This window comes from Salmo salar, chromosome ssa06 (genome assembly GCF_905237065.1).
Source record: "Salmo salar chromosome ssa06, Ssal_v3.1, whole genome shotgun sequence".
In the NCBI taxonomy this organism is placed as follows: Eukaryota; Metazoa; Chordata; class Actinopteri; order Salmoniformes; family Salmonidae; genus Salmo; species Salmo salar.
This window is the reverse complement of record NC_059447.1, coordinates 38202435-38226277: the sequence shown is the minus strand read 5'-3', so window position 1 is coordinate 38226277 and position 23843 is coordinate 38202435. Positions and strand designations below refer to the sequence as shown.

At 46.8% G+C, this 23843-nt stretch overlaps 1 protein-coding gene across 1 annotated transcript in view; it reads left to right on the top strand.

The window, feature by feature from the left end:
- The first annotated feature begins 2333 nt into the window (after positions 1-2333).
- LOC100380767 (myoferlin) overlaps positions 2334-23843 on the top strand; it is a 61070-nt gene continuing 39560 nt past the window's right edge. The window contains exons 1-8 of the mRNA XM_045720525.1: positions 2334-2767; positions 4301-4356; positions 4711-4802; positions 11742-11850; positions 12437-12533; positions 17147-17313; positions 17859-17987; positions 18520-18582. Coding sequence (XP_045576481.1) covers positions 2680-2767; positions 4301-4356; positions 4711-4802; positions 11742-11850; positions 12437-12533; positions 17147-17313; positions 17859-17987; positions 18520-18582 — 801 coding nt within the window. The 5' untranslated portion in view covers positions 2334-2679. The remainder of the gene's footprint in view (positions 2768-4300; positions 4357-4710; positions 4803-11741; positions 11851-12436; positions 12534-17146; positions 17314-17858; positions 17988-18519; positions 18583-23843) is intronic.

Below are 23843 nucleotides of genomic sequence, written 5' to 3'. Positions count from 1 at the left end.
CCTATCCTATGTCTAGATAAACAATAATGACAAACTCACGCTTCTCAGATTTATGCGCAAGCGCAAAAAAAATGAAGTGATGACATGTCAACTTCCTTGCATTCTAATTTGCTCTCTGTTTATCATAGACGCTTCAAACAACTTTATAAAGATCGTTGACATCTGGTGGAAGCCGTAGGTGTTGCGAAATGAATCCTTTCTCACTATGGTATCTGTAAAACAATGACACTAAATAGTACAGTCACAAAATTCACATTTTTTTAAATCTATTTTTCACAGGTTTTTGCCTGCAATATGAGTTTTGTTATACTTACAGACACCATTCAAACTGTTTTAGAAAATTCAGAGTGTTTTCTATCCGAATGTGTTAATAATATGCATATCCTAGCTTCTGAGTTGGTGTAGGCAGTTAAAAATGGGCACATATTTTTTTCAAAATTTCTCAATACTGCCCCCGAGCCCCAACAGGTTAAAAAAGCATGCGTCTGATAAAAAGCTACAAAAGTAAATAAATAGCCGTATTTGAAAATATATATAAGGTTATTAAGCTGAAAATATATCATGTGATTTTGTCACGCTTGTGAGGCTCTTCATGCTCATTAGTTGCTCGTCTAACATTTTGCTGCTACATCACTCAATCCGGTTGTCAACGTCTCCCTTCCTATCTGAGACAAACCACAAATGTTTCCTTGGCCAAGTATTCCCAGATTTTCCCAAAACAGACAAACATTTGCTCTCTCATTTCTGCGTGACCAAATGTTGCGTAACGCAAAGGAGTAGGCTGTAGGAGCGCTTCAGTTAGCTTGTGTGGTGCAGTGGGAGGGTGTTTTTTTGTGTGTGCTTGTGTGTGTGGGATGTGTGTGTGAAGTGAGACGTCCTATCATGAATGCCATTGGCTCCAGCCAGGGTTTCTGGTGGTCCCACCTTTGAAAAAAATCAGTTTTAAAGCTCAGGTCAGGTCACCTGACCTCTGTTTAATTTACAGGTCAAGTGTATTCAGGATTCTCTTAAAGTTGAATATAAACTAAAAACTTGATGACTTGGTTTGAAGTTACTGTGAGATTATTTCGGCATGGAATTTAGAGTATGCTTTTGCATAGGTTTTTGGTTAGAAAAGGTTACTAATAATGGTCTAACCATAGGATGGATTGCAGTCTCTCCTTATCCATAAGGAACCGACATGTAAATATAAGGAGTGTAATAAGTCTTGCCTAGAGGGGTTTGGCCAACCCAGGTCTATGTTTCCCAAATACTGGGGGTTGGAATATGTGACATTTGACATTCTACAAATTATCCCACATTTAAGAAAAATCGAATGAAAATCAATCTTCTGGTGGTTGAGGCTGATTTACAAAACCTTGCCATCATCTTACTCTACATAGGCAAGATATTTTGCAATTATGCCTACCGTTTCTGCCTAGTAGCTTGTGCACACTACTAAAATGAGAAATCAGGATATTTGAGGCAGGGGCATTTCAAAATGGCCTATTCTCATTTTATGACTTAGACTACAGTGAGCTCCAAGAGTATTGGGACTGTGACACTTTCTTGTTGTTGTTTTGTCTCTGTACTCCAGTACACAATGACTATGAAGTTAAAGTGCAGACTGTCAGCTTTAATTTGAGGGTATTTTCATCCATGTCAGATGAACCGTTTAGAAACGACAGCACTTTTTGTACATAGTCCCACATTGATTAAATCAAGCTTGTGACTCTAGGAACTTGTTGGATGTATTTGCTGTTTGTTTTGGTAGTTACAGATTATTTTATTCCCAATAGAAATGTATGGTAAATAATTGATTGTGTCATTTTGGAGTCAAATAAAGGTTAAATAATAAAAAATACAAATCATACCCTCAGGACATGCTAACCTCTCACCGTTATAATATTTGTACATCTGTAACTTTCTCACTCATGATTATTCACGATTCATTCAGGACTATCCGACTATCTGTAAAACGTGTCACTGTCCCAATTCTTTTGGAGCTCACTCACTGTGCATAAATGCTTACAAAAGTGCAAAGCCCTCATTGAAAAAAAAATTGTTTCGTTTTTTTCAAATACACAAGTTGGCATATCAGATTTCAAATTGCCGAATTAAACCAGCAAAATTACTTAGACGTGAAATAATAAAAGTATAGGAATAACAGCAGTATTCTTGCTGTGATAAGGTTGGTCACGGGACTTCGCCGCGGTCACCTTAGGGTACCACACTCAACGTTGTTCAACCCCATCACCTCTGAGTGGCGCTGCCGTGTAGGCTACATTTGAACCACGATAGACTGTAAAAAGCTGTTACAGATGCATGTAAATCACTCAACGTAGGCTATGACGAATTGTAGCCTTTTTGAGTAGCCTATAGTCAAACGATATTTTGACAGCGTCAAGTTTGTTTATAAACTCATAACAATATCACAAGTAGATGTAACAAGTAGGATGGCTAGTAACCGATTCTGACTATAGCCTACACGACGTGATGGAATACTTTTTAGCACACATCCATAATATTTTTTTCCATTCTGACTCATACAGTGGATAGCCAAATAATTCGGGATTTCACTCCTCCTCTAAGGGAGCATTTCCTCTGTTACAATGACCGCTGGTGAAGAGACGCCTTGGTAGGGGAACATGCTGTGATTCATAAGGGAGATATAATACAGACTTCAAAAACTCTGTAATAATGTTGCGCGTCGTAGTGGAATCAGCCAAAGGCATCCCCAAAAAGAAACTCGGAAACCCAGATCCCATAGCAGCGGTAGTGTTCAAAGGTGAGTTATTGTTTTGTTGCCTCTTGCTGTGGCATTTAGCCTACATTTTTCTCTTTGGTTTCAATGCCTTGATTGTTGGCTATTCTTGAGAAGTTCAAAACATCTGGATCAAAGACGTTCTCCAAATGTAGGCTAATATAAATCAAAGATGAAGACATGCAGAGTTGCTTTCAGGTTGTAGCCTACTTTTTAGTTAGGCTACTTTATAGTTCTCTTTATTTTAAAGTCACATTATCCTTTCTGCCCTTTGCTGTCAGTGTTAGGTTAATTGACCAATTTTCTGCATATGATTTATTCTTTGAACCAACAACTGCAAGATTCCACAATAAGATGATCTTCTGATGGATTTTGTAGTCCTCAAACATTTAACATGTTCAATAAACACAAACATGATGATCTTTGTATTCAAAGTGGAGATACTGAGTCATTAACTTGAGCATGTAAGGGCACAAAACTACTATGAATTGCATTGAAGGTACAACAATGGTACTGTGCATTGGTTCTGAGATTCCCAAACCTCATTTTGCCTGCTTTAAGGCAATGAGTCACATTCAATAATGTTGCCTCTATTGTGTTACACAGAGGGAAAACACATTCCCTTATAAGGGGTTGGAATCACCCATTCTCCCCTTCATCAACAGCTCTGCAGCTGGGTCAATGTGCTTCATTTTTGCATGGCTATTTTAGGATAAGAGTCAGTCCAAGATGCACATTCAACTTTTATGGTTCAATATGTTGCCACTGTAAGTTGGCTCACTATGTTACCAGCCCCAGGGATGTTGTAGTTATTACTCATTTTAAAACTACCTGTATATGTTAAACGCCCAGTGCAGTTAAAAACGTGATATACCTGTGTTTTATATATATTTCCATTATGAGGTTGGAAATTGAAATTTAGAAAATTATGATAATGCCCTTTTAGTGTAAGAGCTGTTTGAAAAATGTCAGCCTGTTTTGGTTGGATGGAATGTTGGCGTACCTGGTGACATCACCAGGTTGTAAATTAATTAAGAGACCAATAAGAAACAAACCTCTCTGCCAATAACAGCTAGTTTTCCCCTCCCCACTTAGACCACTCCTAAACAGTCCTAGCAAAATTATTGCTTGAGAACTTTGCATTTTTGCAAAGAAGCTATTTTTGTTTATTTTTGACCATTTAATTAAAAACAATCACAGTAACGTAATTGTTACCCAGAAAGGATTTGATATTGAGATAAAAACGTCTGCATTGGACCCAGAGAAATATATTCTACCCATACATATACTCCCGAGTGGCGCAGCTGTCTAAAGCACTGCATCTCAATGCTTGAGGTGTCACTACAGACACCCTGGTTTGATTCCATGCTGTATAACTACCGGCCGTGATTGTGAGTCCCGTAGGGCGGTGCACAATTGGCCCAGCGTTGTCTGGTGTCGGCCGTCATTGTAAATAACAATTTGTTTTTAACTGACTTGCCTAGTTATATGAAGGGTACATATAAAAACGTAAATTCCATGTTTTAATCATCTTGCCACTTTGTGTAAACGCTACAGGTGAAAAGAAGAAAACTAAAGCAATTGACAGTGAACTCAATCCCGTGTGGAATGAAGTAAGTATAATATTTACATTACAATCCATCCTCTCTCTGGCAGTCTCTGGGAATGTTGAAAAAGGCCTTGAGAGGAATGTATTATGTGGAGGAGGGCCTCGAGAGGAATGTGTTATGTGAAGGAGGCTATGAGAATGAATTAGGGAATGAGGCTAATATTTTGTCTGTTGTGCTTCCTGTTTGTTGATGACTCAACATGGAATAGTTATTATTAGATAGAGGAATGATAACTGTTAACACTTCCCCTTTGATATAAAACATTTGCACCCCCCACCCCCATGTTTCATAGTTTCATAATTTAACTAACATTGGCAAAGTTGCGTTTTTATGAACTAACTCAATTTGTGGTTGCAGGTGCTTGAGTTCAACCTAAAGGGCTCCCCATTGGATGCCTCCTCCTTTTTGGACGTGATTGTGAAAGACTATGAGACTATTGGTAAAGACAAGTACGTACCTGGCATGTATCTACTGTATATGTCTCAAATGTTTTGTGAGAGAACACATCACACACACCTCCTGCTAATCGGACGCTGCTAGTGCTGCTAGGGAGGAGGAGGAACAGTGTTTTACTCAGTTTGATCTCTGTCATTTCTCAGTCAATGTGCCCCTCCATTAGTATGTGAACCTGGTCATTACAATACAGTGTCTGCTAAGCACAGGTTATACAGAGAATGACTTAAAGGGAAAGTTCAAACCCAGAGGCCAGTGCTGAGTTTAAACTGAGTTGTAAAAAACTAGAGTAAGCACTTCTGCGGAGGGAGATCCATAATGTTCATTAAGGTCAAATCTTCAGGTTACTTGCGTAACCCCGGGTTCTCTGATAGTGAGTGAGCTATCTTACATATGGGGCATGCCCTTTGGTGCGAGATCATAAGGAAGCTCCAATCACACAACATCTGTCGTCAACAGACAGGAGGCGTGGCGAATAGTGGGCAACCCCACTTATTATAATGCGCCAAGTCCCGTACTCAAATCAAATCAAATGTTATTTGTCACATACACATGGTTAGCAGATGTTAATGCGAGTGTAGCGAAATGCTGGTAGTGTAGCTCATTATCAGACATATGTTTTCCTCCTTATGCATATTGAGATACCCCAATCATATAATCAGAGAACAGGGGTTACGCAAGTAACCTTAAGATTTGACCTTAAGGAACATTATGGATCTCTGACTGCAGAAGTGCTTACCCTAGTGCTTTTTCAAATGCTTTTTTCGTTATCTCAAGTATGGGTATCTCACATATAGTCAACTCCCATCGTGCTCATGTGCTCTCCGAAGCTAGATAGTCTTGACATAATCATCCCTCAGAGGCCCCAACAGAGCACCGTATATGTCAGCGAGGGCGCAGTGACATCTAGTTCGTAAATCCTCATAAACGTATGAGGGGTAGCCCAACATGCCGCATTGCAGTGTCACCACTTGCTAGTTCGAAAAACAGCGGGCAGTGTGCGTCTTTGCGCATGCGTAGAGATCTATGGATGTTTGTCCATATTTTTCCACCACACTTGAGCCACCACTTCGGGATGGAGTCTCCAGTCCCCATACAGGGGGTTCCCTCTGGACTACAAGTCCGTACCGGACATGAGTCACGTGTAAAGAGTGATGTGCGCTGCTCCACAGAATAATTTTCTGGGCCGGTCTGCACAAACGCAGAGATCAGGTGCCACCTTGGTGGTTGATGTATGCCACTACAGTCATTTGTCCATTCTGACCAGGATGTGACAATTCCGAAGAAAAGGTAGAAAATGCTTTAGTGCAAGCAGCACTGTAAGCAACTCAAGGTCATTTATGTGAGCATGACGTAGTTGTGGGGACTACAATCCATTCAATGCTCTCCCCTCACAGACTGCGCCCCACCCTGTGAGAGATGCGTCTGTTATCGCTACTTTCCTCGCAGACACTACCTCTAGGGAAATACCCTTGGCGAAGATCGAGGGGTCCCGTCAGTGGCGGAGAGACGCTATGCTTGGTGAGGACACCGTTATCCTCCGATGGAGGTGACTAAGGGAACACAGGCGTAAGGCAGACACCCAGTACTGAAGATATTTCATCCTCAACAGTCCCAACAGAACTACTGAGATGGTGGAGGCCATCAACTCCAACATACAGAGACACGTCTTGAGCGTGACCGTATGACCCCATTGGAACATGGAGAGACATGATTCGCCCGAAGCAACATGATTCGCCTGTCTGATAGTGCGGCCTGGAAAGAGATAGAATTCAGAACTATGCCTAGATATTCTATTCTCTATGTGGGCACTAAACAGCTACTTATCTGATTCATCCTGAAATCTACAAGGGCAGCTCTGTCTCTCACTGTCTGCTTCTGTTAATGGGAGCAGAGCAGGTAGTGGTCTATGTACGTGGAGATCCTGTGTCCTCTGCATCACAAGGGGAGTTAGGGCCACCTCTACACTCTTGCTGAACGTCCGAGGGGCTAGTGATATCCTGAAGGGAACTGCGAGATACTCAAAACCCTGATAGGCAAACTTGAGAAATCTCCTATGTGCCGGCAGAATGCTTATGTGAAAATCATGCAAATTGACTTTAGTGAACCAATCGCCTCGACAAACAAAGCAAGACAGCACTTTGTGTGTAAGCATAAGGAATGTGAACTTTTTCAGATAGCTGTTGAGGATCTGTCGGTCCAAGATGGGGCGCTGGAGAATGGATGAAAATAAATGTTCCATTTTGCCAGGGAGAGACGTGTCGGTGAGGGAGGCACAGCGTTCAGGGTGGAGGTGGTTTGCGAGAGATTGTTCCACTGCTCCTCCATACCTTGCATGTCCATGGCAGTGAAGTCCCTCGGTGGGACCTTACTGGAATTGGGTTTGTCCCAGTTGTGTTTAGCCTCCACCAAGCATGCTGGGATCAGGGGGACACGCTGTCTCCCAGGGACGGTACGGGATGAGAGTCTCTTCCCATCGAACCAGTCTCTTTCGCCGTTTTCGCACAAATGGATTAGCCTGTACTCCAGGCTGGGAGAGGAGGGCCCTCCACTCAGGGTGCTGGAAGGCCTTGAGGCCTGAGCCTTGGGGTCTTCCGCCCCTTCCTCATCCTCATTGCGGAAGAGTCACACAATACTGTTGTCCTCCTCATCATAAACCCCTATACCTCCTTTCCCTGCTGCTAGCTCGTAGAACAGAGACTGGATATCTGGGGGGAGACCGCCCATAACCTTGGCCCAGCTCGGGGTTGTTGAGTTGCCTCTTCGCTCGAAGGCTGGGAGGAAGAGGAGCCTCGAGGGGGGCTGCTCTGCACACCCTCCATCTGAGGCTGGACTCCGGCAACTCCTTGCAATGCTCGCAGGACTCTGGCTTAGCAAGAGCCGCCTGAACATGCTCCAGTCCCAAGCAGGCAACACAGATAGGATGTGTGTCCTTCACTGACATCATGGACCCACACAGGCATGGGTGAGCCGGTTGGGGAACAGGAGGCCAGCTGGGTACACACTGTGAAGGGGTTTCCCACGGGGGACCAGTACGGGAAAAAAATGTATGAAATGTATGCATTCACTACTGTAAGTCGCTCTGGATAAGAGCGTCTGCTAAATGACTAAAATGTAAAATGTAAATGTAGTAGTATCCATAGCTCCGGATAGTGGAGGATTCAAGGCTATGCGTGTACTGGCCGATGCTTAGCTGTGTAGCAAGTCCTGACATTAGCTAGCTAGCGTTCACCCCGTGGGCTATTAGCCTAGCTTTTGCCAACATGTTGCTAGCTGAAGACAAAGTGTATAGCATACATTTTTTATGAGCTAGCTGATTATCTTTACCTTGCAGCGTGGGCTAACCGAATAGAAAGGGCTAGTTGAATGAGCTATCTCTAAGCGTGTGCTGGCCGGCATTTAGCTGTGAAACTAGTCCTGGTGTTAGCTAGCTAGCATTCACCTTGTGGCCTAATAGCCTAGCTATTGCTAGCACACTGCTAGCTGAAGAAAAAGCGTGTGGTGTAAGTCTTCGGTGAGCTAGCTAGGTTAGCTTTGCCTTACACTGTGGGCTAACCCCTTTTAAAAAAGATTGCCGTTTTGAAACTACAGTAAAAGTGCAGTAACTGCAGTCGACTGTGGTATTTCAGACGCAGTAATTGCAGAATAACTGCAGTGTACTGCAGTTGAACTGCAGTTATACTGCACTGTAACTGCATTTACACTGCAAAATGACTGTAGTAAAAAAAAACAGTGTTATTTTGTACGCAGTATTTGCAACATACTGCAGTTATACTGCACTCCGCATACTGCAGTTATACTGCAGTGTATTGCATTTATACTGTACTCTGACTGCAATCTTTTTTTGTAAGGGACCAAATCTCAAAATTCTCTTTTCTCCCATCCACTGTGGTTGGAATTAGCAGCACGAAGCAGGTACTGCTAAGTGGGCGAGTGGGGCAAAAGTTAGCCATGTGGCGCTAGTTTTGACTGGAGACTGAGAAATACCCAACTTTTCCTTTTGGTAAAAGTACTTAACACTCTATACGAGAAGCAGTATCCTATCCTCAGTGGCGAGTTCACAATTAAGTAGGAAAACAATGAGACAAGTCGTGCTGAGGAAAGTGTAGAGAGAGTTTGTGTTCTCCGTAAGGAAGAAAATGATAATGAGCTAGAGGGCAGGACGTGGTGCCTTATAATAGGTTGTGTGATTGGAGTGTCCTTGTGATCCCGTCCCGAAGGGCTTACCCCATACGTGAGATACAGAAACAAGTATTTGAAAGAGAACTTAGTTGATCTACAATTACATTAAAAAGCTCAAGTTTTTCCATTGCAATGGGCCACATAATGTTTACAGGAACTCCTCTTGCCATGACAACATGTGTTGAGGAAAATTGTGTTACCGCAGAGCTTCAATGATTACCACATTGGTAAGTGAAAAGTGAGGGGTGATTTGAAGTAGCACAATCCCTTACAGCTCCTCTACCACACCCTGTACCTACCTCCGTGTTCAGACTCGCTGTGCTATGTGAGGAGGATTTGTCTCTCTCTATGATGAAACCGTTTTCTCTCTCCAAAAGGCTACTGTTTTCACCATAAGCACAAATCACTTCAAACTCAATAGATTCAAAATGGCCTCTCATGTGTCTACTCCATATCAAGAGAAACAGGTATCAAAATGCTTTTTACTTAACATATTAGTACTTTTAGATTGATGAAACGTATCTAAGCTGTATTGATGCTTCATTGTTCTTCCATTTCCATTGTGACTTTTTTAAGTCACGTAATGAGCAGCCTCTATTTAGCAACATGCTTTTCACCACTTCTCAGCAGGAACTCTAATCTAGATGTCTAGAGAGAGGGAGAGAGAGAGAGAGAGCAGGCTATGGTAATGAGAGTCACTCACGTCTTTGATTTTCTATAACGTCTGGGGGGGGCACTGGCAGAGTCCAGCCTCAAACACAAGCAAAGTTACAGAGCGTGCACAGGCTTGTCACTGGCAGATGGGGGATTGATCTTGAGTATGTTTGGGAATCCTTGGCAGATGTGTGTGTATATGGGTGAGGTTGACTCATTCAGTATAAACACACACTCAATAAGGGGGGGAGGGTTGTTTTGGATATAAGGACATCTCCTAGTGACCACTATATACAATCATTTGTCCTGTTGAGGCATTTTGAATCCTCCATATCCAACGTCAGAATTCTAAAAAGCCCCAAATTATATACAAACATGGATACATACAGTATGTTTTTTTCTGCTAGACACTAGACAGTTAACTATAGCCTGCTCTTGCCAACTCCATTACTTATTGTCAATCCAAACATGGCATGACATTGAGTGACAAGGAGTTGACATGATAGCACAAATAGACTGGCAGTTAGCAGCAGGGCCTTTGATATCAGCAAAATAAAGAACTCCATATTATGCTGTATTATTTGACTTTATGGTGTGGAACTGCTTTAGACTCATAAAAGAGGAACTAGCCACTACCCAGTGCATAAATATAGCCAGCTAGTGTGCTGACAGGTAGTGTGTGTTTCATATCATTAGTAACCGTCAACTCATTTCCTCAGGGGGAAAATATTCAACAATGGGTATTTTGCATGTGTCTGCTCGCCTTTGAAAAGTCAAGTGTCAACTAACTGAGTGAAGAAAAAATGTGAAATGTGTAAAATTCCAAGAGGAATAAAAACAAAAGACTCAAAGAGCATTCCTCTCTCAGCTTCAGAGTAGCCTGCTTTCAATGCCAAGGTGAGATCTCTACCGCTGACCCTGTAGTTCAACTTCCTTTCCAGGACGTGTTTATCTCTCTGTGTGTGATGATAAATTACTTCAACACTGAGGTGACATAGCCAAGAGGGGAGAGGCATGACAACATCCCACCTTCCCCCCTCTCTCTCCTCCCCCACCCTCTTCTCTCCTCTCTTCCTCTCTCTCCCCTTCTCCCGTCTCTCTTCTTCTCTTCTCTCCTCTCTTCTTCTCTCTCTATCCCCCCTCTCTCTCCCTCCCTCTCTTTCAATTCACTTAAATTCTCTCTCTCTCTCTCTCTCTCTCTCTCTCTCTCTCTCTCTCTCTCTTTCTCCTGTCTCTCTCCTCCCCTCAGCCTGACACACAAGGCCAGACTACAGGCATGCCTGTGGTAGATGCTAATTGCTCCCAGCGGTTAGTCTTTCCTCGTCCTCCCTTTCATGATTCTTTGCCCTCGTCTGTGGGATCGAGTGTTGTTCCTCACTACAGAGCACAGATTACATTTTTTCCCAGTGTTCTCCGGGGAAGGCTCTAATGATTGCCAAAATAAGCTAAGCTAGGCTGATGTTTGTCATTGTGACAGCTTATTAAGATCACTCCGTTACAGGAAAGTCGTCTTCTCGCTACCACCCTACCACTTTGTTTTTCTTGAGTCCCTCCTGTCCAGTACAAGCGAAGTGCCTCAATGGTATCAACAATATGTTGACATATACACACTTCTTTAAATTGTGGCTGCATGGCACAGTGGTGGCTATGTATACATAACAGGAATAACTGATATTAAGCAATGCAACGTGATTCTTAATCATGGTTGATTGCGTAATAAAGAACCCTTGCTACCTTCCTAGTTAGTCCTCAGTTGCTCCATAAGGGACTTTCATCAGATCTGTGTGGCAAATATAACTGCTCTATAGGACTTGTTGCTAGGTTTGTCAATTCTGAAAGAAGTACAAATGAGAACTGGATACTGCCTGTGATTAGTCCAAAAAACGAATATATTCATACATATAAAATGACATACATCATTGTACACAAACAACAGAGGAAATCTACACCTCTTTATGCAGTAGACCAGCAAGCATAATACATACATTTGTTTAAGTGATCTGGGTATGATATTACTATGTTACTGTATGCGTTTCCACAAGAAAGGTTCATATCACATAAATACAGTAGGTGCTCATGACTTTTTACCTGTATTCCAGATTTATTGGCTCAGCTAAGATCTCTCTCCTAGACCTGGTTCATGGTCACACCAAGTCCCTCCCAGCAAAGAACCTGTCCCTGGTCAATGAGAAGAAACAGGACACTGGGGTGAGTTTCTCTATGGCTAAGCTTTTGGCTTAACGGCTAAGGTGTTGGGTTGACAATCGCTGGACCCGGGTTTGAGTCCTGGTCAGAACAAACACACAAATTCCCTACATTTGTGTAAGAAGTGGGATGGCACCCATAAGGTCATCGGAAAGGCGTGTACACATGAAGGACTTGGAATAAAGAAGCTTGGGGAGATGTTCTCCTGAAGGGAGGGGCTAGTTTAGCGATTATTTCGCTACACTACAAGCATTTCACTACACTCGCATTAACATCTGCTAACCATGTGTATGTGACCAATAACATTTGATTTGATTTGATTGGAGTAGAGACCTCAACCCAACACCTAGGGGCCTCGTCAAGAGGTTCGGGTCTCTTGGCGTAACTGCTAAGGTGTTGGGTTGACAGTTGCTGGACCCAGGCCTGAGTCCCAGTCAGAACTACCCCCTGTATATAATATCTAGGTTAAAACTTCTTGATCATTGGCCATATCATGTCAATGTAAAAAAAATGTAAGTTAAAGTTGTCAATACATTGAGACATTGTCTTGAAGCAGCATGTTGACATTTAATCCCATCTGTTTTTTTAGGCGACCATTAATTTGATGATAGGGTATGAGCCGCCAGCTAACACAACTCCTAACCCTAACAATCAAACTGATGAAGACCAGTCGTATGGGGACACAGGTCAGTTTAGCATAACAAATATGTGGCACGCCATCATTTGTTTTGGTTAAGCAAAATGGTGTCCTTCTCTCATGAGAGCAGTTCCGATGTCTTTGTATTGCTGATAATGTAAGTAAACTCTTATACATGCTGTTTGGGAAAGTATGCAGCCATCTCAGTGGTATGTTTGGGTTTGGTATTGCAGTGGTAGCCTGGTTCCCAGATTTGTTTGTGTGTTAGCCAACTCCTCTGTTGTTCAATGTCATGTAACGAGCAGTTGACTAAAGTACAAACAGATCTGGTAGCCAGAGTTGTGTTCATTAGGGCACACAGGTAGTCCCTACTTGTTTCAGATTTTTTTTTCACCATTTGGTCTCTAATGAATGCAAACCAGGTAACCAGGCTAGTGAGGTGATGTTGTGGTTTTAGGCTTTGGTTGGTAGTATTGGAGTGGTACTGGCTTGTCTGTGTTCATTACACTAGTGAAAGGCTGCTCGCTGTTTATGGAAATGGAGGATGCAAATTGAAAAGACAAACACTCACAGCCTTTTGCAGACTCTGCCACAAGGAAACAGAATCAATAGAACGTATTCTGTAGTACGTTCCATCTGTGGCTCGCTTTTGGAGTCAGGTCTGGGAATGGTTGTTATGTCATAATATCAGGTTACAGATGGACCTGCAAAATGTTCTGTTTGGTGATCTGAAAAACCACGATCAGTCAATGGGAAATATAATTTAACTCCTGGGTAAAGTGTTTATTTTTGGGGCAATATTGGAAGAAATGTTACAAATAGGGAGGTTCAGGACTCATAAGACATCTGTAACGGCTGTCTTCTGTAGAAATGGACCAAGGCGCAGCAGGTATGTGAATACTCATCTTTAATTAAAATAAAGAAGTAAAGCATCCACTTAACAATGCAAACAAAGTGACAACAGCTACAGTTCTGCAGGCTAGGAACGCAGTGCAAAAACAACCACCCACAACCCCAAAGAAAAACACACACACCTATATAGGACTTCCAATCAAAGGCAACTATACACACCTGCCTTCAATTGGAAGTCCCAATCATCCACCCAACATTTAACCAATACAAACATGCCACGTCCTGACCCCAAAACTAAAACACTAGCTCCATCTGCTGGTCAGGACGTGACAGTACCCCCCCCCTCAAGGTGCAGACACCGGAATGCACCTACCAAAAAAAAAAAAAAACACAAAACCCATAAACAATAACCCTAAAACAATAAGGAAGGGAAGGGAGGGAGGGTGGCTGCCGTCACCGACGGCACTGTGCTACACCCTCCCTCCCCAACCCACCTATCCTGGAGGTGGCTCAGGTGCAGGGCGTGGACCTTGCTCCACCATCGGCGTAGCCCACTTCGGTGGCGCTGCTAACTGCGCCTGGCAGATGGGCCACTTGGGCTGACCCTGGCAGACGGACCACTCGTGCTGGGCCGGAGGACAGGAGGACCCCTCGGGCTGGACCGGGGGACAGGAGGGCCCCTCGGGCTGGGCCGGGGGACAGGAGGGCCACTCGGGCTGGGCCGGGGGACAGGAGGGCCACTCGGGCTGGGCCGGGGGACAGGAGGGCCCCTCGGGCTGGGCCGGAGGGCAGGAGGGCCCCTCGGGCTGGGCCGGAGGGCAGGAGGGCCCCTCGGGCTGGGCCGGAGGGCAGGAGGGCCCCTCGGGCTGGGCCGGAGGGCAGGAGGGCCCCTCGGGCTGGGCCGGAGGGCAGGAGGGCCCCTCGGGCTGGGCCGGAGAGCAGGAGGGCCCCTCGGGCTGGGCCGGAGAGCAGGAGGGCCCCTCGGGCTGGGCCGGAGAGCAGGAGGGCCCCTCGGGCTGGGCCGGAGAGCAGGAGGGCCCCTCGGGCTGGGCCGGAGAGCAGGAGGGCCCCTCGGGCTGGGCCGGAGAGCAGGAGGGCCCCTCGGGCTGGGCCGGAGAGCAGGAGGGCCCCTCGGGCTGGGCCGGAGAGCAGGAGGGCCCCTCGGGCTGGGCCGGAGAGCAGGAGGGCCCCTCGGGCTGGGCCGGAGGGCAGGAGGGCCACTCGGGCTGGGCCGGAGGACAGGAGGGCCACTCGGGCTGGGCCGGAGGACAGGAGGGCCACTCTGGCCGATCCTGACAGGCAGGGCACCCTGGCAGATCCGGGCAGTCGGGCACCTCTGGCAGAACCGGGCAGTCGGGCACCTCTGGCAGAACCGGGCAGTCTGGCCACCCTGGCAGTTCAGGGCAGTCTGGCCATTCTGGCAGTTCAGGGCAGTCTGGCCACCCTGGCAGTTCAGGGCAGTCTGGCCACCCTGGCAGTTCAGGGCAGTCTGGCCACCCTGGCAGTTCAGGGCAGTCTGGCCACCCTGGCAGTTCAGGGCAGTCTGGCCACCCTGGCAGTTCAGGGCAGTCTGGCCACTCTGGCAGTTCAGGGCAGTCTGGCCACTCTGGCAGTTCAGGGCAGTCTGGCCACTCTGGCAGTTCAGGGCAGTCTGGCCACTCTGGCAGTTCAGGGCAGTCTGGCCACCCTGGCAGTTCAGGGCAGTCTGGCCACTCTGGCAGTTCAGGGCAGTCTGGCCACTCCGGCAGTTCAGGGCAGTCTGGCCACTCTGGCAGTTCAGGGCAGTCTGGCCACTCCGGCAGTTCAGGGCAGTCTGGCCACTCCGGCAGTTCAGGGCAGTCTGACCTCTCTGGCGACTGTTGACTGGCGGGCAGCTCTGACGACTGTTGACTGGCGGGCAGCTCTGACGACTGTTGACTGGCGGGCAGCTCTGACGACTGTTGACTGGCGGGCAGCTCTGACGACTGTTGACTGGCGGGCAGCTCTGACGACTGTTGACTGGCGGGCAGCTCTGGTGATGGTTGACTGGCGGGCAGCACTGACGACTGTTGACTGGCGGGCAGCTCTGGTGACTGTTGACTGGCGAGGCTTGGTTGACACACTAGACTCCTGATGCGTGGGGCTGGTATAGGACGTGCCAGCCTGGAGACACGCACCTCCATGCTAGTGTGTCTAGCGGGAAACACCGGACCGAAAGGGCGCACTGGCGGTCTTGAGTGTAGGGTTGGCATCACCCCTTCCGACTCGATGCTCCCCTTGCCCTGGCACCTGCGGGGCGCTGGTACTGGGCGAACTGGGCTGTGCGTCCGTATAGGCGAGATGGTGCGCACCTCAGCGTAACATGACGCCCTCCACCTCGTACGCACCTCCCTGTAGTCACGGGTAGCTGGCTTACGGCTCTTCCCTGGCCTGGCCAAACTACCCGTGTGCCCCCCCCAAAAAAAATCTTGGGGCTGCCTCTCGGGTTTCCTAGCCAACCGTGTTCCAGCGTAACGTTCCCGATGGTTCCTCTGTCCAGCTGCCTCCACTCTCCTGAGTGCCTCCACCTGTTCCCATGGGAGGCGATCCCTTCCGGCCAGTATCTCTTCCCAGGTGTAGGCTCCCTTGCCGTCCAGGACGTCCTCCCATGTCCATTGTTCCCTTTTTCTCTCCTGTGGCTTCCTCCTCTTCTGCTGCTTGGTCCTTTGGTGGGTGGTTCTGTAACGGCTGTCTTCTGTAGAAATGGACCAAGGCGCAGCAGGTATGTGAATACTCATCTTTAATTAAAATAAAGAAGTAAAGCATCCACTTAACAATGCAAACAAAGTGGCAACAGCTACAGTTCTGCAGGCTAGAAACGCAGTGCAAAAACAACCACCCACAACCCCAAAGAAAAACACACACACCTATATAGGACTTCCAATCAAAGGCAACTATACACACCTGCCTTCAATTGGAAGTCCCAATCATCCACCCAACATTTAACCAATACAAACATGCCACGTCCTGACCCCAAAACTAAAACACTAGCTCCATCTGCTGGTCAGGACGTGACAACATCATAGTAAAATGGATGGATGTATTGCAAAAGGAAATAGCAAAATGGCATTATACTGGGAAAGATAGGTGAATCTGAGGGTGGGAGTTCAGATTGAATGCTGGATTGGCGCTGTGGGTAAAAATCCAGCACTTGAAGAAAGAGGAAATTAGGAATATGTCTGTGTGTTTAATTATTTAACTACAGGTACTGTAGATATGAGTTAAAATAGCTGTAAGTAGCAGTAGAAGCAATGTTGTCTGTTAGTTTACTCGAATCAGGGTAGGGATGGTAGAGTATATATTTTTTTAAATATACACACGACACAAGTACTCTCAGCAGACAATATGCTGAACACAGGTCACCTGGACCAGAAGTCCCCACAAGAATAGTAAACTAAAATGTTTTTACCAACTGGGGACATTTTGTTGGTCCCCACAAGGTCAGATTCTACTTCTATGGGGTTTAGGGTTTAGGTTAGAATTAGTGTTGGGGTTAGAATTAGGTTTAGGGTTAGGAGCTAGGGTTAGGGTTAGGGTTAAGGTTAGGTTTTTGGGTTAAGGTTAGGGTACAGGTCAGGTTTAGGTTTAGGGTTAGGGAAAATAGGATTTTGAATGGGACTGGATTGTGTGTCCCCACAAGGTTAGTTGTACAAGACTGTGTGTGTGTGTGTGTGTGTGTGTGTGTGTGTGTGTGTGTGTGTGTGTGTGTGTGTGTGTGTGTGTGTGTGTGTGTGTGTGTGTGTGTGTGTGTGTGTGTGTGTGTGTGTGTGTGTGTGTGTTCTGGCTTCCCAGGTGGGGGTGAGGAAGGTGAGGATGGGGAGGAGGTATCCCTTGGGGGTCAGGTGGGGACCCCTGGAGTTCCACCCACACCTGGCCAGCCTGGTAACCCCAACCAGAGGCCTGTCCGGACTAGCCGCAAGAGACACCGGGCCCTGGCCAACAAGCCCCAGGACTTCCAGGTAGAGTACATAGCTAGCACATGAAGTGCATGTCAAAAGTTTAAAGTATAATCCCCTCCTCATCTCTCTTCCTTCATTTGCACTGATCTGAAACCACAGGAGAGATGAAAGCAGTATGGTGGATGGTGGCTTTCACCCTCCAGTTCTTTCAGATCAGTGGGAGAGAAGACGAGCCAAGAACTATTGAGATGCAGCCCTGGATGGTAGTATGGGGCCCTGTTTAAATGCGTCCTTCATCCCATTTTATCTTACTTGAGGTAATCACTAATCTGTATAGGTATGAGAGGTGACAGCAATATGATAACTATGCATTCATCAATCCAATCACGAACAGATCAGTGATTGCCTCAAGGAAGGAAGGAAGGAAGGAAGGAAAAACGGAAGGAGATGTGCATTTTGTAGTAGAACAGCACCCGCGGGTCCTCTTTGACCTCTCCTATTATTGACAAATTAAATAAATAAAAGGCATAATTAAGGAATTTTGTGTTTGTTGAAGTCACTCAGTGTTAGTTAAATTATCTTACACTGTTGTCTTCAATGACCAGATTCGTGTTCGAGTTATTGAGGGCCGACAGTTGCCGGGAAACAACATCAAACCAGTTGTCAAAGTGAATGTGTGCGGACAGACCCACAGAACCAGGATCAGACGAGGAAACAACCCCTTCTTTGATGAGGTAATCTCTTCATAACTCTATGGTTTTAAACTGCCCTTACACTCCAAAATCAAAACCACTAGGGCAAAGACACACTTATCTGATTGCACTGAAGGGAATCTTTGTTTCAGTATTTCATCTTTTGATTGACTGTCTTTTTCACCCCTTTAAACGCTTGTCTATTTGACTCCTGCTCCTCTTTTATCTTGTCCTGCTGATCCCTCTCTCAATGCACTCCTCCTTCTCCTGCTTCACTGAGTTCCATTCGGATCTTCTCTCTCTGCAACAGTGATATGTTTGAGTAAATCTAAAGTGGAATCCTCCGTTAGATACTTTATCTATCACCCTTGACCTCTCACATGCATTTTCTCAACCTTTCCTAGTCAATTACTATACAATTGCGACAGTATGTCTGTACGAATTTCCTTCAAAATGAAGAGTATAGAAAGCTATGGGAAATGGTCATGGTTATGCCTAACTCTCTACCATGTACATAAAAAAAACTATGAAAATACTGTATATATATCAACATATTTATAAACCCTCTCCACAGATGTTCTTCTTCAATGTCAACATGCTGCCTTCAGAGCTTTTAGATGACTACATCAGTATTCGGGTAAGTACAGCACTCCCTCTCAGACTATAGTCTATATACAGTGTGTTCACGAGTTTGGCATCTCTCCATCTGACGAACATGTCGGAAGGGGTAGTAGTTGGAGTATGGTAAGGGGTTTTTGGCGTGGATGGTGGACGGGGAGGCTAGACTCTGGATGGGGATCGGGGTTGGTAGCTGCCCTCCCAGCAGGATCAGCCCCCAGTCATGGACTGAGGTTGTGCTGAGCCTGCTGGCAGTGCCAACCCACAGCTGTAAGCCAAGGTTGTGTGAGCATGGATCTGATGGACATGCAGGAAGGGGTTGAGCTGGCCCACCATTGTGTAGGAAGCCCGGAGGCTATGGGGAGGCCAGACCCTGGTCGGTGATCGGGGTTGGTAGCTGGCCCCCCCAGCAAGATCAGCCCCAAGTCATAAGCCAAGGTTGTGCTGGCCCCCCTGCCCTTATACAAGAGTGAGAAAGACTTTCTGACAACGAGGTCGCTACTGGTACAAGTCTGAGTCACCACTGGTCAGAGTGGAGTCGGTGCGTGAAGACACTGCATGGGAGAAAAGATGGTTACCCGTGGGTTGCTCAGACCCATCCTGGGGTGTGCGAAGCACATCTGAGGAAGACCATGTGATGGCTGCCTGGCGGAGCGGGAGAATCTGTTCCGTCTCGGTGTGGGCAAGAACCATGTGGGGAAGGACATGTGATGGAGTACAGTGGAAGCGGGAGGCTCTGTTGCGTCTCGGCGTGACACGTGTGGGGAAGTCCATGTGATGGATGTACGGTGGAAGCGGGAGGCTCTTTCCGTCTCGCCGTGGCAAGGCGCTGTGGGGAAGGCCATGTGATGACCTTACAGTGACTGCAAGAGGCTCTGTTCCGTCGGTCTGAGTAGTAGGCTGCGAGAAGGGAACCTGGTGGTGGGGAGTGCAGGGAGGAAGTTCAGGAGGTCCAGAGTTTAGCCCAGGCAGGTGAGGTGCCAGAGCTCCAGGAGGGTGCCAAGTTGAACTGACCAAGTTGCACTTCGGTGAATAAGCTTTGTCACCTACTCGACCTGGTTGAAGTACTTGCTGTAGACGTGCTCTAGAGTGGAGCACATTGAGTGTCAGATGGTGAATTTAGCACAGAGGAAGCGACATGAGCCAAAGGGAATGGAAGGGGTGAGAAGGTAGTGTAAGGAAGGCCCAGCCCCTGGTCCTGTACCAAGGTTGTGGTGAACCCCCTTCTTGGTAGGGCCAACCCTCAGTTGTTGACTAGGTTTGACTGCACTTCCCAGTGCAGGGAAAGGCCCAGGTCATGGACCAAAGTGTGATCTGGACTGCCCAGCATAGGGAAAGATAGAAGTGGAGAGAGAGAGATGGTAGTTGTTCTCTTATGGCAGTTCTTCCAGGAGCCGGTGAATATCCTCCAAGTCTTTAGCCAGGTAGTTCTTTGGAGCTAGGTTTGTAGCTTTAGCATCATCTTGCTCTGAAGTTACCTTCGTGACTGTGGGCTTATTTTCCATGTCTTGTTGCATCTTTCAATGGATTACCATGAGTGTTTTGAAACTTGCACGAAGGGTTAAAGTTGGTTGCCCCCAAAAGGAATGCTGTCCTTGATGAGAATACCACTCTATGGAGTGAGAAGGCTAGCAAGCCCAGGAGTCATTGAGTGGCGGCCACCATGACTGGCCAAGAGTGCATGCAGCAAGCTAGTCCCGGCTAGTAGGGGTCGGGTGGGGTAGGGATTTTGGCACAGAGCAGTTGTGGGAAGTCGCACGAAGGGCTGAAGTTGGTTGCCCCCAAAAGGAGTGCTGCCCTTGATGGGAATAACACTCTGGGGTGTGAGAAGGCTAGCAAACCAAGGAGTCGTGGAGTGGCTGCCACCATGACTGGCCAAGAGTGCATGCAACAAGCTAGTCCCGGCTAGTAGGGGTCGGGTGGGGTAGGGATTTGGGAACAGAGCAGTTTTAGGAAGTCACGGGGGAAGCAAACCTGAGCAGGTCAAGAGGAAGCAACGTCAACCTGAGCAGGTCAAGAGGGAGCCACGTCAACCTGAGCAGATCAAGAGGGAGCCACGTCAACCTGAGCAGATCAAGAGGGAGCCACGTCAACCTGAGCAGGTCAAGAGGGAGCCACGTCAACATGAGCATGTCAAGAGGGAACCACGTAAACCTGAGCAGGTCAAGAGGGAGCCACGTCAACCTGAGCAGGTCAAGAGGGAGCCACGTCAACCTGAGCAGGTCAAGAGGGAGCCACGTCAACCTGAGCAGGTGAAGAGGGAGCCACGTCAACCTGAGCAGATCAAGAGGGAGCCACGTCAACCTGAGCAGATCAAGAGGGAGCCACATCAACCTGAGCAGATCAAGAGGGAGCCACGTCAACCTGAGCAGGTCAAGAGGGAGCCACGTCAACCTGAGCAGATCAAGAGGGAGCCACGTCAACCTGAGCAGGTCAAGAGGGAGCCACGTCAACCTGAGCAGGTCAAGAGGGAGCCACGTCAACCTGAGCAGGTCAAGAGGGAGCCACGTCAACCTGAGCAGGTCAAGAGGGAGCCACGTCAACCTGAGCAGATCAAGAGGGAGCCACGTCAACCTGAGCAGGTCAAGAGGGAGCCACGTCAACCTGAGCAGGTCAAGAGGGAACCACGTCGTCATCACTCTGAGAACTGGAGGTGGGTTGAAGGTTGGAAAGGCAACTAGGACGAGGGTAGACCACCCCCAGTCTGGTGAAAAGAACTCCATGGTTCAGGCGGACGAGGGATACAGGTCGCAGATGCCGGAATGGTGCATCTGGAGAAGCTGGGAATGCCGGGAAGGCAAGATAGGCCGCAAGATGACGGGAAGGGCGTGGTGGAGGTGTGAGGCGCACTGTGGAGGCAACAGTTCCAGATGTGGATTAGATGTGTTGTCTGAAGCTTAAAGCTCTCCTCCTGAAACGATGTTATCAACTGCGATTAATATAAAACATGTCCTGAATGCCTACATACATTCACATGCACATACATAGAGACAGACAGATAAACAGACAGACTGACAGAACGAGAGAGACGCACACGTATGTACACACCAGAGGAGGCTGGTGGAAGGAGCTATTGGAGTATGGGCTTATTGTAATGGCTGGAATGAAATAAATGGAATGTAGTCAAACATGTGGTTTCCATATGGTTGATGTGTTTGATACTGTTCCATTAATTCCATTCCAGTCTTTAGAATGAGCCCGTCCTCCTATAGCTCCTCCCATCAGCCTCCTCTGGCACACACACACAAGCACGCACACATTCACACACGCACACACGTCATCTGCTCCAAGATCCTCCACTTGATCTATATGGTGTGTATCCGACCGTTGGGAGGTCATCCAGAGTATGGTTTAAATAGAATGACATACACTGAGTGTACAAAACATTAAGAACACCTTCATAATATTGAGTTGCACACTCTTTTGCCCTCCGAACAGCCTGTTGGGGCATGGACTCTAGGTGTCGAAAGCGTTCCACAGGGATGCTGGCCCATGTTGACTCCAAAGCTTCCCACAGTTGTGTTAAGATGGCTGGATGTCCTTTGGGTGGTGGACTATTCTTGATACACTTGGGCAACTGTTGAGCATGAAAAACTGTGTTACAGTTGTTGATACAAACCGGTGCGCCTGGCACCCACTATTAAACCCCGTTCAAAGGCACTTTTGTGTTTCCCATTCACCCTCAATCCATGTCTCAATTGTCTGAAGGCTTAAAACTCCTTCTTTACTGTCTCCTCCCCTTCATCTACACTGATTGAAGTGGATTTAACAAGTGACATCAAAAATGGATCATAACTTTAACCTGGATTCACCCGGTCAGTCTGTTAGTCTATGTCACTTCTGTGTTGTCGCCATACTGCTGTACTTTTTGTTGCTACTTGGCTACCTGCCAAACTTTTCAACTATTTAATCAAACTCTGTATTTAACAAATTTACCAGTGTCTTAGTTTTGTCCTCACACAACTTTTTAATTGAACTTTTTCACCCCGGATGCTTTATTTGGACATAGATCTGCATTACCTCCTCTGGCCGAAAAAGACAGGAGAACCATTGCCTTTTGGTGAGGATAGCCAAGTTGCAAGCTCGGCTTCAGACGCAATCGTTAGGCAAGGGCAATTTAAGTATAGGAAATCACTGATCATAACCTTGATGTGATTGGCCTGACTGAAACAGGGCTCAAGACTGATGAATGTAATTGTGTTAAATGAGGCCACTCCTCCTGGTTACACTAGTGACCATATCCCCTGGAAAGGCGGAGGTGTTGCTAACATTTACAACAGAAAATTTCAATTTACAAAAAGAAATGACTGCACTTTCTTCTTTTGAGCTTCTAGCCATGAAATCTATGCAGCCCACTCAGTCCCGTTGTATAGCTACTGTTTACAGGCCCCCTGTGGCATATAAACTTCGGTTAGTGCTAAATACGGCTGCTAGAATCTTGACTAGATCCCCAAAATTTGATCATATTAGTCCAGTGCTAGCCTCTCTACACTGGCTTCCTATTAAGGCTACGGCTGATTTCAAGGTTTTACTGCTAACCTACAAAGCATTACATGGGCTTGCTCCTACCTATCTTTCCGATTTGGTCCTGCCGTGCATTCCTACACATACACTATGGTCACAAGACGCAGGCCTCCTTATTGTCCCTAGAATTTCTAAACAAACAGCTGGAGGCAGGGCTTTCTCCTATAGACCTCAATTATTATGGAAAGGTCTGCCTATCCATGTGAGAGACACAGACTTGGTCTCGATATTTAAGTCCTTACTAAAGACTCATCGCTTTAGTAGGTCCTATGAATGTAGTAACAAACCGCCCTTGCTGTCTCTGCCTGGCTGGCTCCTCTCTCTCCACTGTCTCTGACCCTATTACGTGGGCTGAGTCACTGGCTTACTAATGCTCTTCCATGCCGTCCCTAGGACGGGTGCATCATGTTGTGCCAGGCTTATTCTCCTATACTTGACTTGAGTGGGTTGAGTCACTGAAGTGATCTTCCTCTTGCTGGTCTTGCGCCACCTCGGGCTCGTGCAGTGGAGGAGATCTCCGTGGGCTATAATCAGCCTTGTCTCAGGGTACTAAGTTGGTGGTGTGTTGATATCCCTCTAGTGGTGTGGGGGCTGTGCATTGTGGGGGTTATATCCTGCCTGGTTGGCCCTGTCTGGGGGTATTGCCGGACAGGGCCACAGTGTCCCCCCCCCGTCTCAGCCTCCAGTATCTATGCTGCAACAGGGTGTGCCGGGTGGCTAGGGTCAGTCTGTCCTATCTGGTGAAATTGTCCTGTC